At 35.9% G+C, this 13,580-nt stretch overlaps 1 protein-coding gene across 1 annotated transcript in view; it reads left to right on the top strand.

Moving 5' to 3' along the window:
• Positions 1-13,257, top strand: part of GPATCH2 (G-patch domain containing 2) — a 126,364-nt gene extending 113,107 nt beyond the window's left edge. The window contains exon 10 of the mRNA XM_074863727.1: positions 9,514-13,257. Coding sequence (XP_074719828.1) covers positions 9,514-9,683 — 170 coding nt within the window. The 3' untranslated portion in view covers positions 9,684-13,257. The remainder of the gene's footprint in view (positions 1-9,513) is intronic.
• Positions 13,258-13,580: the final 323 nt, after the last annotated feature.

The raw sequence follows: 13,580 nt of genomic DNA, 5'->3' as shown, positions 1-13,580 counted from the left end.
TGCCCTCAAATTTGTATAAAAACCTTAAACTAACTAATACATTATCATGGAAATAGCCCTACCAAAACTGGGTCCGGTATTAATGAAAATAATAACAAAAGAGCAACAAAAAAGAATTTGTACATAAGAGAAAGGACATTCTCTGCAAAGTATTGTTACTACTTGAAACACATACATTGGGAATGTTTACAGTAATTTCAGTCTTAGATTACCTAGTTTAAGTCTCATATCAAACCAGTAGATGTTGCAGAATTTTAGGTGACATGTTCATACACTGAATATGCATTTACCCAAGTTCCTTTCCTATTAACTCTGTCATCTTCTGTACAAGCTTTTTCTAACTCAGCTCCTGTTAAATCCCCAATACTATAGATCTTTTTTTTTTTTTAATAAGAAACCTCTAAGTCTTAAATGTAGGAAAAATCATCAAATCCTGCTTCACATCTGCAGGATGTTAATTTACAAAATTTAGAAAGTTCAATTCAGAACAAAAGACGTTAAGTTTTACTTGTGTGCCTTGTAAATAGCCATTTATTTCTATTTGAAAACAATCTGTTTGCTCAGTTTTGCAGTTTGGAGTAGTGTTGAAAACCTGCAAAAATTAATTAAAAAAAAAAAAAGCTATTTTGTACTTAAAATACAGAGAATGTGCATATAAAATATATAAATTATTGTGCATGTTATGGGCACTTTAATACTTAGATTTTGCAAAAGCAAATTTCAGATGTCATTTTCTTTGCCTAGTTGGCGTGTTGCATGCTACGCTTCAGGCTGGTACTGATTGAAATGACCAAGTTAAAAGTCTCATTTTAAAGAATGTGTTTTAATGAAAAATATGACAGATTCTTAATTACAGCAGAAATACTGAGCACTGCTATAATGCTGTCATGACTCACTTTAACAAGGTAATCAAAAGGGTACATGTTTTCATTCCTTTTTAAAAATTGCCAACAGAACAGCTAAGCAAACTATTTTGCTGATGCTTAATATGTCAGTGATTAAAAATCAGACCTGAATATCTGCAGTACCAAAATGATGATTTGAAAAGGATTGTGATTACACTGTGATAACAGAGGTGGCTGAGGCTAAGTTTGTGGTGAAGGTCAACTTAGTGGGATAGTTGCAGAGAAGGGGTAGACTTTTGTGTATTTGGATGAACTGGCAGTAAATTTCCAAAACTCTACACAAACTTATATGCCTGCTTTCTCTTTGGCTTGATTTACCTTGATTTAGCTTTTCTTCTACTAAATGCACAATTCCAAATGGACAACATAGACAGAAATCCCTTGTCACGGGGCAATACAACTCTGGCATGTGTTGTGACCACTCTCCCTTGTTGCGCTGCACCATTTCTTATCCTTAGTCTATCAAAGTCCTTCCTGACCTACACAGCATACCTGCTTGATTGTCCAGCTTTGCTGGTTTCTTCCACAGATTAAAGTTTACAGACTCCTTTCTGTTTCTTTGCTTTCTCCTACCATATTGTCTCACTAAATCAATTCAAAAATTTAAAGATCACAGAGTACCATCCAGTCTTGGAAACTGCAGTCCCTTCAGAGCAAAAGACTTTTCAAGTTGATATTGAGGTCATTTGTTCAGGTGAGGTCCCTTACATATAAACACCAGAGTAACGAGGAGAGTTCAGTAACAAACTTCAGAAGAAAAGATCCATAATTCAACAAGAACCAAGTTTATACTGAGAATTTGCTGATGGATTTCTTGTGATCTAGAGAGAAGACAATATTCTTCAGGCTGTACACACAACCAATATAAAGTCAAGAAGAAATCTTCAGGTTGATAGAAGAAGACTGTACCTGTCTTTTCTAACTGCTGTCATCTTCCGAAATGTGGAAGGTTCCAAAATAATTCCCCAAATTACTCTGGGAGTCTTTTCCTAGGGTAGTTGGGTTTTTTTGTGGAAAGCATTCAAATTGCCTCCACTGGGAGTTGGACTCAATGATCCTTATGGGTCCCTTCGAACTTGAGATATTCTGTGATTCTATGGATTTTTTGAACTTCACTTTCAAGAATCGTAAACCAGCTTTACAGAGAATATCACCAATGAGAGCATCCGGAATAGCTTTGCATGAAACTGAGAGGTGTCAGTAGGGAGACTCATCCTCCGGGTCAGTTATGTGCTCTGCAAGTTCTCCTTCTCTAGCAGGTACCGTAATAAAGTGGTTCCCCACAAAGAGGAGCTGCCTCCATTTTAGGTGCAGTGTGTTAGAACCATCACCTTTTTCATATGGGCTGATGTACATCATGCAGTTTTCCTAGAACTCAACCAATAAAAGCAGTACCTGATATTTCTGACAGTCTGCTTTAGGTTGATAATACCAAAGGACTTTTGTTAACCAGAGAAGGTTCGGGAGTTAAAATGTGCAAGGAGGAAAATATGTGTGGTTTTTCCGCAGTAGTACAACTTCTTATCCCAGCTCTCCACAACAAGCTCTCAGTTGATGGTTGCTAGTTTTTCTTTCTCCCAATGGAATAGGGAGCACTGCTGCAAATAGGCCCTGCTATAGGTTACACAAAAATCACTTTTCTTAAAGGTTTATTAGGAGATAATTTACTTTTTGAATAAGGAAGGAGGCCTATGCATGAACCTGATAGCTTTATGCAGAGGGTTTTTCCACTTCAGAGGAATAAAAATAACTGTTTCAGATCTGAGAAAATATTTTCATAATGTAAGAATACAAAATTCATTGATCAGGTTTCCAGTGCCAGGCAAGTTTGGATTTCTCTTTTCTGTCTTTCTATAAAAGCTTTGCAACTGGTGGAAGAGTTTCTGGTAAAAGCTGTTGTAAATACCTGTTATACTCTGGATTTCACAAAGAAAATTTTTGCTTTTGATTTCCACTACAATGAGGGGAAATTTTGATTTATTGATTGTAAGAGAAGTTTACCTTTCAGCCTATATATTGACAGTGCCGGTGCTAATGTAATAACTAAGATTTACATTCTGATGCCTTCATTACTGATAGAGGGATCACAGTGAGCATTGTTTGCATAAATAAATAGGCAAATGGTTATTTAGCCCATAGTAAAAAATATGCAGATGTATTTGCCTAGTTTTAATGAATTAATCTTAATTTTTAAATAAAGATAATTTGACAGAAGATAATACTCAACCACATAGGCACAGAATAGGCAATAGAAGTGGAACTTCACCTCCTTGCAATCCATCCCAACTTGAGTTAGAGTCTGACAGAGCTACCATAATGTGTGTAGTCCTAATATCAGTTTAATCCTCAATCTTTTTGCTGAAATTAACAATAACTGTGCTGTCCGTTGTGAGAGTATTACTGTGATTTAAATCATTTCCCTGTGGGTTTCAGTGTAAGGTTACAAGTCTTTTTGTAAAAGTCAGGGAATGCTTATCAGAAGGCAGCAATTTTGCCGGGTTTCAAGGGGTTTCAGCAGAACTTTGGAATGGTCCCCAGTGAGAATGCTTCTTCCAAAATGCCATCCAGTGGCAGTCTTTCTGTCAGCGTAGACAAGGTGTAAAACTGACCTCTGGACCCCAGTGAAAAGGCAGTCTTGGCTATTGAAGAGATTCCCTTTACACAGGGATAAATGGGAATCTAATTCCAACTATTCCCAACCAGTTTTAGTAGTGGTAAAGACTGAATGGGCACAAAGTTACACTTTATACACAATGTAGTCCGATAAAGCGTGGAAGGAGAAGAGCACCTGCAAATCCATTTCCAAGCGATCTGTGATACTGGATGACCAGTTGAACCTAAAGTTCAGTGTCTCAGTTTTCATCAGTGTGTGGATTTATGTTTATATATTCAGGAGAGTTGGAAATGGATTCAAATCTATGGTCTATGTGGCAAGAAAGAATGCATTTACCCATGCCACAGTTATGCAACAATTCCTTTAATACCGCTTGCAATGGGGCAGTAGGAATGAAACTATGGCAGTGCAGACACTAACAGAACTCTGCTGTGGTCGCTGGGTAAATATGGAGGTTTCCAACACCTACTGAAGTTATAGCTCTGTCCTCTCTGCTATTTTTATCTTTCTGCTAGCTAGAATAAAATACAATGCAAGCAGACTCACCTGAACTATAATTATTCTAAGGTTATTCTTTAGACACAGTCTTGGATAGCTCAATGTGAGGGATATGAAAACGTCTGGTATAAAAATACAATCTCAAATATATAGGTAAGTAATATGGCATCTTTGTAACTTTTTTTTAGATATATGGCCATAGCATACTGAATTTTGAAAACCATTGCAGGTACTGATTTTTAAAAATCACAGTATGTCTGTCAGCTATGGTCATGATGCTGACTGCACAATTATCCAAAACAGTTTTAAGAATATAAACATCTAGGCAGTCTGATTCCCATTTTGCTAGTTAGAGAGCTGGCATAAAAAGATACACTACAGCAATGTATTACTCTGATTCCTTGTAAAATTGTGTATCAGGATCAGTCCCTACTGTTCTGAGCTCATCTGTCTAGTGAGGAGTCAGAAAAGAAAAAGAATAGATGGAATATTAAATGCTTTCAGAAAATGAGGGGGAAAGTGCACTAGCTTTTAAAGTAAAGCAGCATGTATCGTTTCTCCTTCCATTGGCTGTTTATCCAACATCAATACAACACTTTAGGAGCCAAATTACTAAACAAGCTGCCAATTAGGCTTGCAGTCAGCTGGATAGATTAGTGGCTAAGAGAGGCAGATACAAGATTTTCATCTCTTGAGCCAATTACGCAAGTGAATTACCATCCACAATACTCCTTGGAAGATTTGAGGTAGAAAGACTGACTCTGCTGTGATAGACATAAGTGAGATCCAGGGTAGGGGGTAAGGGTTAGCAGGCCATGTATTGCAAAAATTACCCAAGCAAAAAGAGATCCTTCTAGGAAAGGATTTAAAGGATTTAAGGCTGCTGGGAGTGATAGAAGAGGAAATAATAGTTGCGGTATGCTCTGCAAAGGCATTGCTGTTCTGCTCACAAGTCTTAATCATATAAAAGAAAGATGAAAGGCCAAGACTATATTTATGTACAGTGTCATTTTCTCAGAACTGTTTAAAAACCCATTTTCTTAACATCAAAAATAGTTCAATAGCCAGAGATGAAATTACTTCAATATGCCTTCATTTGTTTCTTACAACTGGGGGGGGGGGGGGAAAGGGAAAATTTCTTAAGTAAAGGTTATTTAAGAGATTAAGAGCTGTATTCTCGTTTTATTCACCCCAATATAAACCACACATGCTTGATGTTAGCCTTATCCAGCAATTGGACCATACAAATAAATATTGTCACAATAGTGGTTTATGGGGTTACAGTTCCTTTGTTATTCTATAATAAATGATAACTTAATTGGTGAGATTTTAATTTTTTTAGAAGCATTTTGCAAATAAATGGATCTGTCAGATCAGAACTGTGCATGGGCTCATTTGTCTCCTGCTGAAGATGTTGTACACTGGTGTAACATTGTTTCTTAAATATGAGGCAAATTTAAAACCTGAACTTTTGCAAGCTGTTGTATCCAAAAATGATTAAACAGATGTGGAGCCCGCAGCAGCATTAGACCTCTGATCTGATTTTAGCTTACAGATGGAATTAAATTAATTCATGGCAATCACTGTAAAATCAAGGGTATGGCACTGAATGCTAGTGTACTGTTTAACCAGGACATACCTGTCTCAACAGCTGTTAAGAAAAAATTGCATACCTTTATTTTTCATTGAAACCTGCCTTTAATGCCATCATAAATATCATACCAAAATTAAACAAATGTGATGAGTTTTTTGGTTTACCCTTCCTGGTTTTGCCTCTTTCTACTGATAGATTCCCTATTCTGTGTATATAAGGTCATATGCATAATACGTGTAGACCTTGAAGTGTGTCTATTTGTATACACAAAGGTTTGAGGATTGGCCTTTTTTTGTTGTTATTTTGGTTGGCAGTATTACAGAGAGAAGGAACATAAATGAGGGTATTTTACAGTGCTGTCTATTCAAGCAAGTTACTGTTCCTCAGTGTTTGCTCCTCACTTGTGTAATGGCAGCCACTTCTACATGCAGACTATTCATCTGGTAGATCAAGAACCAAATTGTTGCGGTTGCTAAAAACATCTTCATCCTGTAGAAAGAAAAAGCTACACAGGAGATTCCTACAAATTATTAGTGCAGACACTTCCTCGTAACTCCTGGAACCCCACAAAATCTCATACAGCAATAAACTTAGAAAAATCTATTTCTGCTCTATTTTCTTAATCTCATTTTACATAGTTTTTTTTTGTGGGACGGTGCGATGGGTTGATTTTGCTCTTGCTCCTGGGTGGGTCGAGACTGAACACGTCCCAGAGGTAGCACAGTCGTTTTCAAGGCCAGTGTGCTTGGACCATTCTCCCTAACAGGCCCTAGTGGCTAGTCCAAGAAGTGCCATAGGCATGAATTAAAAACTGAACTTGAAGATGAATATTGCAAGGACAATTACTGCTTTTAATTAGAAAATCAAAGCCCAAAGCACAGGAATGGGGGTCAGGGGAATAGCACACAGTGTAGCATGATTTTTAAGAGCTCTCTCCTGTCATGCAGTCAATCAGCAATGCAAATTTTTTTCTTCTGATTGCTGATTGGTTGTGGAATGAAGGAAGACAGCAATACCACTATCCATATTCTTCTGATTCAAGTAAAATATGTTGCATTACAGATAAACTTTTCAAATGATGGGTGAAAATTGCAGGAATATTAAAGACAGATACAGATAGTATTTATGTAAAATACAGTATACTGCAAAAGAATGGCCTGCATATATTACATATTTTTCACAATTAAAATAAAAGCTAACCATATTCACCTCATTTGCAAGAAGGATTAATTAGTCAGTAATATAGGCAAGTTGGGTGGTTTTTAGGTTTTTCCTTATTCTTGCTGCAATACAAAGCCTCCAAACAGATTATCCTTTGGACAGTGTATGCTGTTTGATTGTTTGCCCAAAAGTGAGGAGTGAAACCAAGTTTATGGTAGCCTCTGCTATTTTTTTTTTTTTTTTTTTTTTTGTTTTAATCTGGTGATGTATAAGAATGAAACAGAACTCTTCAGTGGAGGTTTCAGTCTTCTAACAGGAGTTAGAAAAGTATGTACAGTGGAGGGAAAAATAGTTATAGTATACATTCTAGAGGTACTTACATGCTTTAAAAACAAAAAATATTCTAATTATCCTATCAGTCACAGGAAAAAAAAAAACACAACAAACATCGAGCTACTCAAAAAATATCAAAACTGGAAACACTGATTTATTAAATAACATGTCAGGGTACAGATTGTGCTTTCATATATCTTTTTTGTGAGGTTGCTCTGGCTGTCTTGAGAATTGAAATTCATATAGAAAGGTACAGCTGCTACAGGAAAAGGTCTGTGGGTTTTTCCCCCAGATAGACTAACAAAAAAGCTGTTTATGTTGTCTCAGGCCATGCCTTGCATACCATTCCATCAGCATCGCTGTCTTTGCCTAAGCAGCATTATGAATGGTTTAATATTTTCAATTCTCAGATGTCATGAAATATACTTGCTCTTTACTGCTTGGTGGATCTGTTGGATCTTTCTTCCCTTTTAAGTTTTTCCCTTAATTGTTCCACAGACATTTATTGTAACAATGCTCCATTTCTTACCATCACTTGTGAAAAGTGGACCGAAACATACTTCCAGAATTTTACCTACGAGGTTTACCAGAACTTTTGTTGAACAGTAGCCTTTTTTCTTTCCCTTTTTTTGAGCTAGGAAGTATAACTAAGAAGGTTGCAAAGCCTGTGTTGTGTATGCCAGGCAGTGTCAGGGACTCGTCTGTATGAAAATTGCCTCTGCCTGTGGGGGCCTGAAAAGAAAGGAAGTCTTGGACATTGAATTTTGTGCTGGTCAGTTCAAGAGGAACCCTCTTGGGGACTGGAGGCTGCTGACTTAAAAGCCTTTATTTTAAGCCTAGCGTTAAGCATATCTTCAAACCAGTATTAAAGGATGCCTTCTCTCAATGCGTTTCCCTTTTTCTTTGAGTCAGGAACTGACATTACTAGAAAGCTGTCTACCCTTTACGTAGCCAGCGTTTTACTGAATATGAACAGATCTATAGTGGATAATGCTGGAGTATTGTAAATTCATCATAACAATCATCATGAGGTTTTTCATGTGCACCTCTCATTTTGAACTTCTGTCTGTGTATGCAGTTTCCACTGTGGGGATTTGATTTTTTTTTTTTTTTTTTTTTGTATGTGAGATAAATAAGGTTTTTCAGAAGTGTATGTTCAACTTTTCTTGTGTTCTTATTTAGCAAGTTAATAGAATGATGAACTTGCTGCTTGTCAATGGTAAATTCTTGATTATAGTCTCCAAAACCATAGTCATCTTTTACAGTATTTTTCAAAAAATAGCACACCAGAATAAATAGGGAGAAAATTAAACATAACATTTGAAGCTGAGCACATGGTGGGGGTTTTTTTGTTCTGTTGTCAGGGGGGAAGGAGATGTTGAGCAAAGCTGAGAACAAAATCCATCTGCCTACATTCCACTGCTTGTGTTATTTCAAAACTTCAGCCCATTTTTAAATTGTTTGTATGGTATAACTTGATAAGTTTTAATGCACATTCTTGAAGTAAATATCATTTTTATCCCTCATGGAAGACAGTTATGTATGGGAAGGCTCATCCATGCATTATCTCCAAACTCTAGCTTGAGGAGTTTGGTTTATTAGGGTAAAAAACCAGCTTTGTTACTTGACTTCACTTTTTTTTTTTTTTATGATGCATTCATGGAAAAAAAAAGTTATTAAAAAAATGAATCTGTTATATTAACACTTGCAATCCTGACAATCTTTTCTGCAACTTGTGCGTGGCTTTTCTCAGAGATCTCAATGTTATGGAGAGAAAAGTGTAAACAACACTTAATGGCATTGAAAATACCAAAAGTAAACTTGGATGTATCAAATCTCTCTTACAACATTCAGTAAAAGAGAAACTGAGTAAAGATATAGCTGAATTTCAGAATAGTAGATCACTTCTCTGTACTGTTTCTGTAACAGCTGTAACTGGTTAATCAGAAATTATTTATTGTGTTTTATTGAAAGAGATCTTGAACATTAGTAAATATTGCTACGAATGAAAAGATGGTCATGTTATAATAATGTGCCTCGGGTTAGTAACTGTATAGGACAAGAAATTCAGGTAATCTTTCCAATGTATTGGTAGACTTGTGCAGGTGATGCATGTTCTTTGAGACTAATGTAAAATCCACTGTATTGGAATATAAAAGATCTGTGACAATATTTGTCATACTTAAAAACTGAGTCTTTAAAAACATTACAAATAAAGCGAAGCGTAAAACTGTATTATTTAGAATCATATGCAGTCAGGAGGTCAACATGTGCAAAGACAGCCTGTTCTAGCAACCTATTAGATGAATTAGGAGAATAAGAAGGTTTAAAGCTTCAAGGGAGATTATCCTGCTCTTCTCCACATGGCAGGCAGTGCTGATTAATGCTGTGTATTTCTTTAATCTCAGGGTTTGTAGGTGAAAACACCCAACCAATCCCAGAAAACAACATTGGAAACAGAATGCTTCAGAGTATGGGCTGGACCCCTGGCACAGGCCTTGGACCAGACGGCAAAGGAATAGCGGAGCCAATACGAGCCATCCAGAGACCAAAAGGACTCGGACTTGGATTTAGCTGACAGAAATGCACTCTGGCTGCGCAATAAAAACAAAGCTCAAAATTAATTTAAAAAGACAAGAAAAAAAAATTTTAAATGGCAAACTTATATTATTTGTTGTGATCAGCAAATCCAGTTATTCTTCTCTCAAAGATCACTGAAGTCAATGTGCTTCACATTAGCCACACCAGCTGGGAGGTACAGCCACAGTGACAGAACCGGCATTCGAGTCTAACTTTATAATGGTGCTAAAATGTACAAAAACTTCTACTTTTTTATTTTCTGTGGTCTTAAAGTTTGTATTAGCATAAAATTCAGTATATTCACTTTTTTCTTAAAAGCTTCTGACACAGCAGGTTTTAGTATATAAGCAAATTTTTTTTTGTAAGTATAATTTCATCTCGAGAGTCTTGATAAGATTTGTCAAGGAAAATGGAACTTCTTACAGCTATTGTTTTCTCCCCCTTTTCAGGCAAAGTTTCCAAACCTGGTATTTCTAGTGTTTAACAGTATTTGAGGATAAGCTGTCATTTTGCCCATAAGATATACATGTTTCCCACTGGAAGGTGATATGGTATGCAATTTTGTATAAGAGCATGAAAAATGGCTTTGTTGTCATAGGAATGCCATTCCAACACCATTATCGGGCAATGTATCACTGTCTTCCACATTCAAGCTCAAAAGTAAACCTTTTATACTTGTTTTTACATTTACAGGATTATCCTTTTTCAGCAAATATTTTAAAAAGTAAAAGTTTATTCTGACTTTGGATTTCCCTTTATATTAATAATCCTCAGTGTTTCCATGTTTAAGAATAGTTTGAGCTTTGAACCAGGAAATTGTATTTTAAAGATGACTGTCTTTCAGTGTTTATATTCTGGGTTTGGCATATTTTAAAAAACACCGTGTTCAACATCATGTTATCATCTGGTTTGTGATTGTGCTGCTGCCAATGAGCCACAACCTTTAAGGATCAGGAACAGAAAAAGGGCAAGGAGAAGCAGGATTAGGGTGGAGGAAAGGAAGGAAGAAGATACTTTGATGGCATCTCGCAAATCTAAGCTAGCAATTTAAAATCAAGAGGGATCATTAAGTGTTTTAATCAGTATCCTAATGTATCTAATGTCAGCAGAAGCAATTTCATTAAGCACCAACCAATCAAGCTCCTAGGGTACTTATTGGTCTGCAGTATAAAACAAATTCCACTTTAAAAATAAATGATAGAGCTGAAGGAAACTGTTGTTCAGATGGACTAAGGAGAAAATCCTGCCCCCCCTCTTGCCCTGCTACTACCCCTGTAGTAGCTGGCAATATTTACCCTAACTGCAGAGGGAACAGGATTTGATTCTCCAGTCTTTTTTTCTTCAAGAGAAGGATCTCTCCCTTCCTCTGCCTCAAACAGCAGAGGAAAATACTTACTTCCAGATGCTTGCAAAGATATTTCCTTAGAAGAAAAAGAGCACAGCTTCTTTCATGTGACTGTGAAATGTAGTGATGAATTTTAAGTTTTTTTATTACTTTTTCTCTCAGCTTCACCCATTTTTCCAGAAAAATAATGCTAGGAAAAGAAGAAGTAGGAGCATTATAAGGTTGAATTTGCTTAAAAGAAATGTTCATGCTTTCCACTGTAAGTACTGTCAGTTTAGGAACATTTTTTCACCGTACACATAGTGTAGAGTAAAAGGTTAGTACCTGATACTGTTTTTAATCATAGCTGAATGCACATGTTCTCTGAGTTTCAGGAGAACTATTTATTGCTGTTTAAATACTTGCTACGATTGTGTGGCTTTGCTTTTTGAAATGATAAGAAATTTTAAACAGACTTAGGATTTATAATCAACACATACACTTTTTATTGGAAGGTTTCAGGCATAGCATAATGTGAGTTTGCCACTTCAGATATCTCTTGCACAACTAAACTGAGTTAATAAATACATTCCATATCCAAAGAATTCCAGGGCCGCATAATTGCAAAGGGCTGAGAGTCTGGAATTCTGCAGCTAGCAGAGGTGCCCACTTGTATAAGTGATATTTACAGTAATGATTTTATGTGGCATGCTCCTGTTCTTTCAGTGCAATGTGCTACTGAGAGCAAGTGAATTTTAAAGACCTGTTTGTATTGTACACCACAATCAAAAATTCCTTAAAACAATTTTCAACATGTGGATTGTGAAAGTGAGTCTTTAAGTTCTGGTTCTTCTAGCTCTATTTGCAAAACTGTAAAGGAATATTCATTCTCTGTTAAAATTCTATTGTTTTGCTTTGGTTACAACAGCTTACATATCTTGGGCTGGAAATTCTAAGCATGGTGCACATAACACTTGTTTGAAGTATTTCTGTGCAGTTTACCATAGCAGTAGTTCCTCACGACATCAGTCTGCAGCTCCAGAAGTACTTGAAAATGTTTCCTGTTTTAAAAAGATAAAAGGGAAATAATGGGTGTATGTTGAGAGAAAACCTCTTAGCCCATTCAGCTCTTTATTCATCCATTCATACAGATACAGTGAAGCAGCCAACCTAGTAAACAACCATAATGGAAGAACTGTTTAGTCTGATTGGAAATCTTCCAACTTTTTGTTTTAAGTCAGTCTATTAGTGAGAAACTATTAGACATTAAGATTAGTCAAATTCATTTTGATATAGATACACTTTGTCTGTTTTCCAGCAAGTATTCTCATAGATGCCACAGCTGACAGTCGACTTCAGCTGTTAGAAGATTTGTAGAACAATGTGATTTATTACAAGTATTTTAATATAGTGTTTTGAGACATATTTTTGTTGCAGTAAAATTCCCATTCTGACTCATGCTATCATTTCGTGTCTGTTTTACCACATCTCACAGGAGTGGTTTTAAAGATACTCCAGTACTGTGATTTTGCACAGTTAAAACTAGTGTTAAAAAACAAAACAAAAATTAATTGTACTTTTTTCTTTTTCAAGGCATTGCAGTGTTAGTTGGCTTTGAAACATGTCAGAGTACTTGGATTTATTGGTTTTTTTCTTCAGGTCTTTTCCATACTTAACTTGTAATCGTACTATGATACCTGCTATAAAGCTGGTTCAATGTATTTTAAAATACGTATACAAGTATTTTCAGATAATAATTCTTAATCGCTGTGACACTGAAGGGTTTTTTGCCTACATAAATAAATATGGGATCATCTTGTATCTAAAAGTTATCATCCATCACTTGGCAGATTCTTTCCATTTAGGTGTTTGATTAATCAGTAGCTCAGCTGTTACCATAATATTCTTCCTCTGCAGAATGTTTAGTGAAGAGAGGAGACATTACGTATTATCAGCATTGCATTTTGCTACATGTTCCATGGTGTCTCAAAGTTCTGTGAATTGAGCCATTAACTGTTAATAAAAGAAACCTGTGAGCAGTACCTTATTTTTAAATAAATATTTGTCGAAGTCAGAGAAGCATTATCAGTATGCTTATTTTAACAAGTTTGTCCCTGCATTTGTCTTTCTGCAATTAGGTCAATAATAGGTGTAGAATGGCAGTAAATAGCTAAATAATATGTATAGAATGCTTTGCTTTAACAACACAAATGCAAGATGAAATAAAATAAATAGACTTCGTTCTTCATGGGTTTTGTATGTTCTTTTCTTTAAACTGCTGTTTTCAATAGTGTTGTTATTGCAGAGGTGAGTACAAAAACATGCTGTTTCTGAAAATATAATTAAGGTTGCTAGTGTCTTGTACCAAGCAGATGACATTATGCTAAAGCTATTATACTACCTTATATGTTTGTTTTTACTAGTACTTCTTTTCTAGGTTATTATTATTATCCAGCTGAAAAGGTTACACCACAACATCAGGAAGTGCCTTGTTTAAGATGTTTGCAGTACTTTTCTTATCGTATTCTTCTAAGACATTTAAATTCAAGTTCTCTTCACTCTTTAAGTATG

This window comes from Strix uralensis, chromosome 3 (genome assembly GCF_047716275.1).
Source record: "Strix uralensis isolate ZFMK-TIS-50842 chromosome 3, bStrUra1, whole genome shotgun sequence".
NCBI classification, from domain to species: domain Eukaryota; kingdom Metazoa; phylum Chordata; class Aves; order Strigiformes; family Strigidae; genus Strix; species Strix uralensis.
This window is presented reverse-complemented; position numbering and strand designations above follow the sequence as displayed.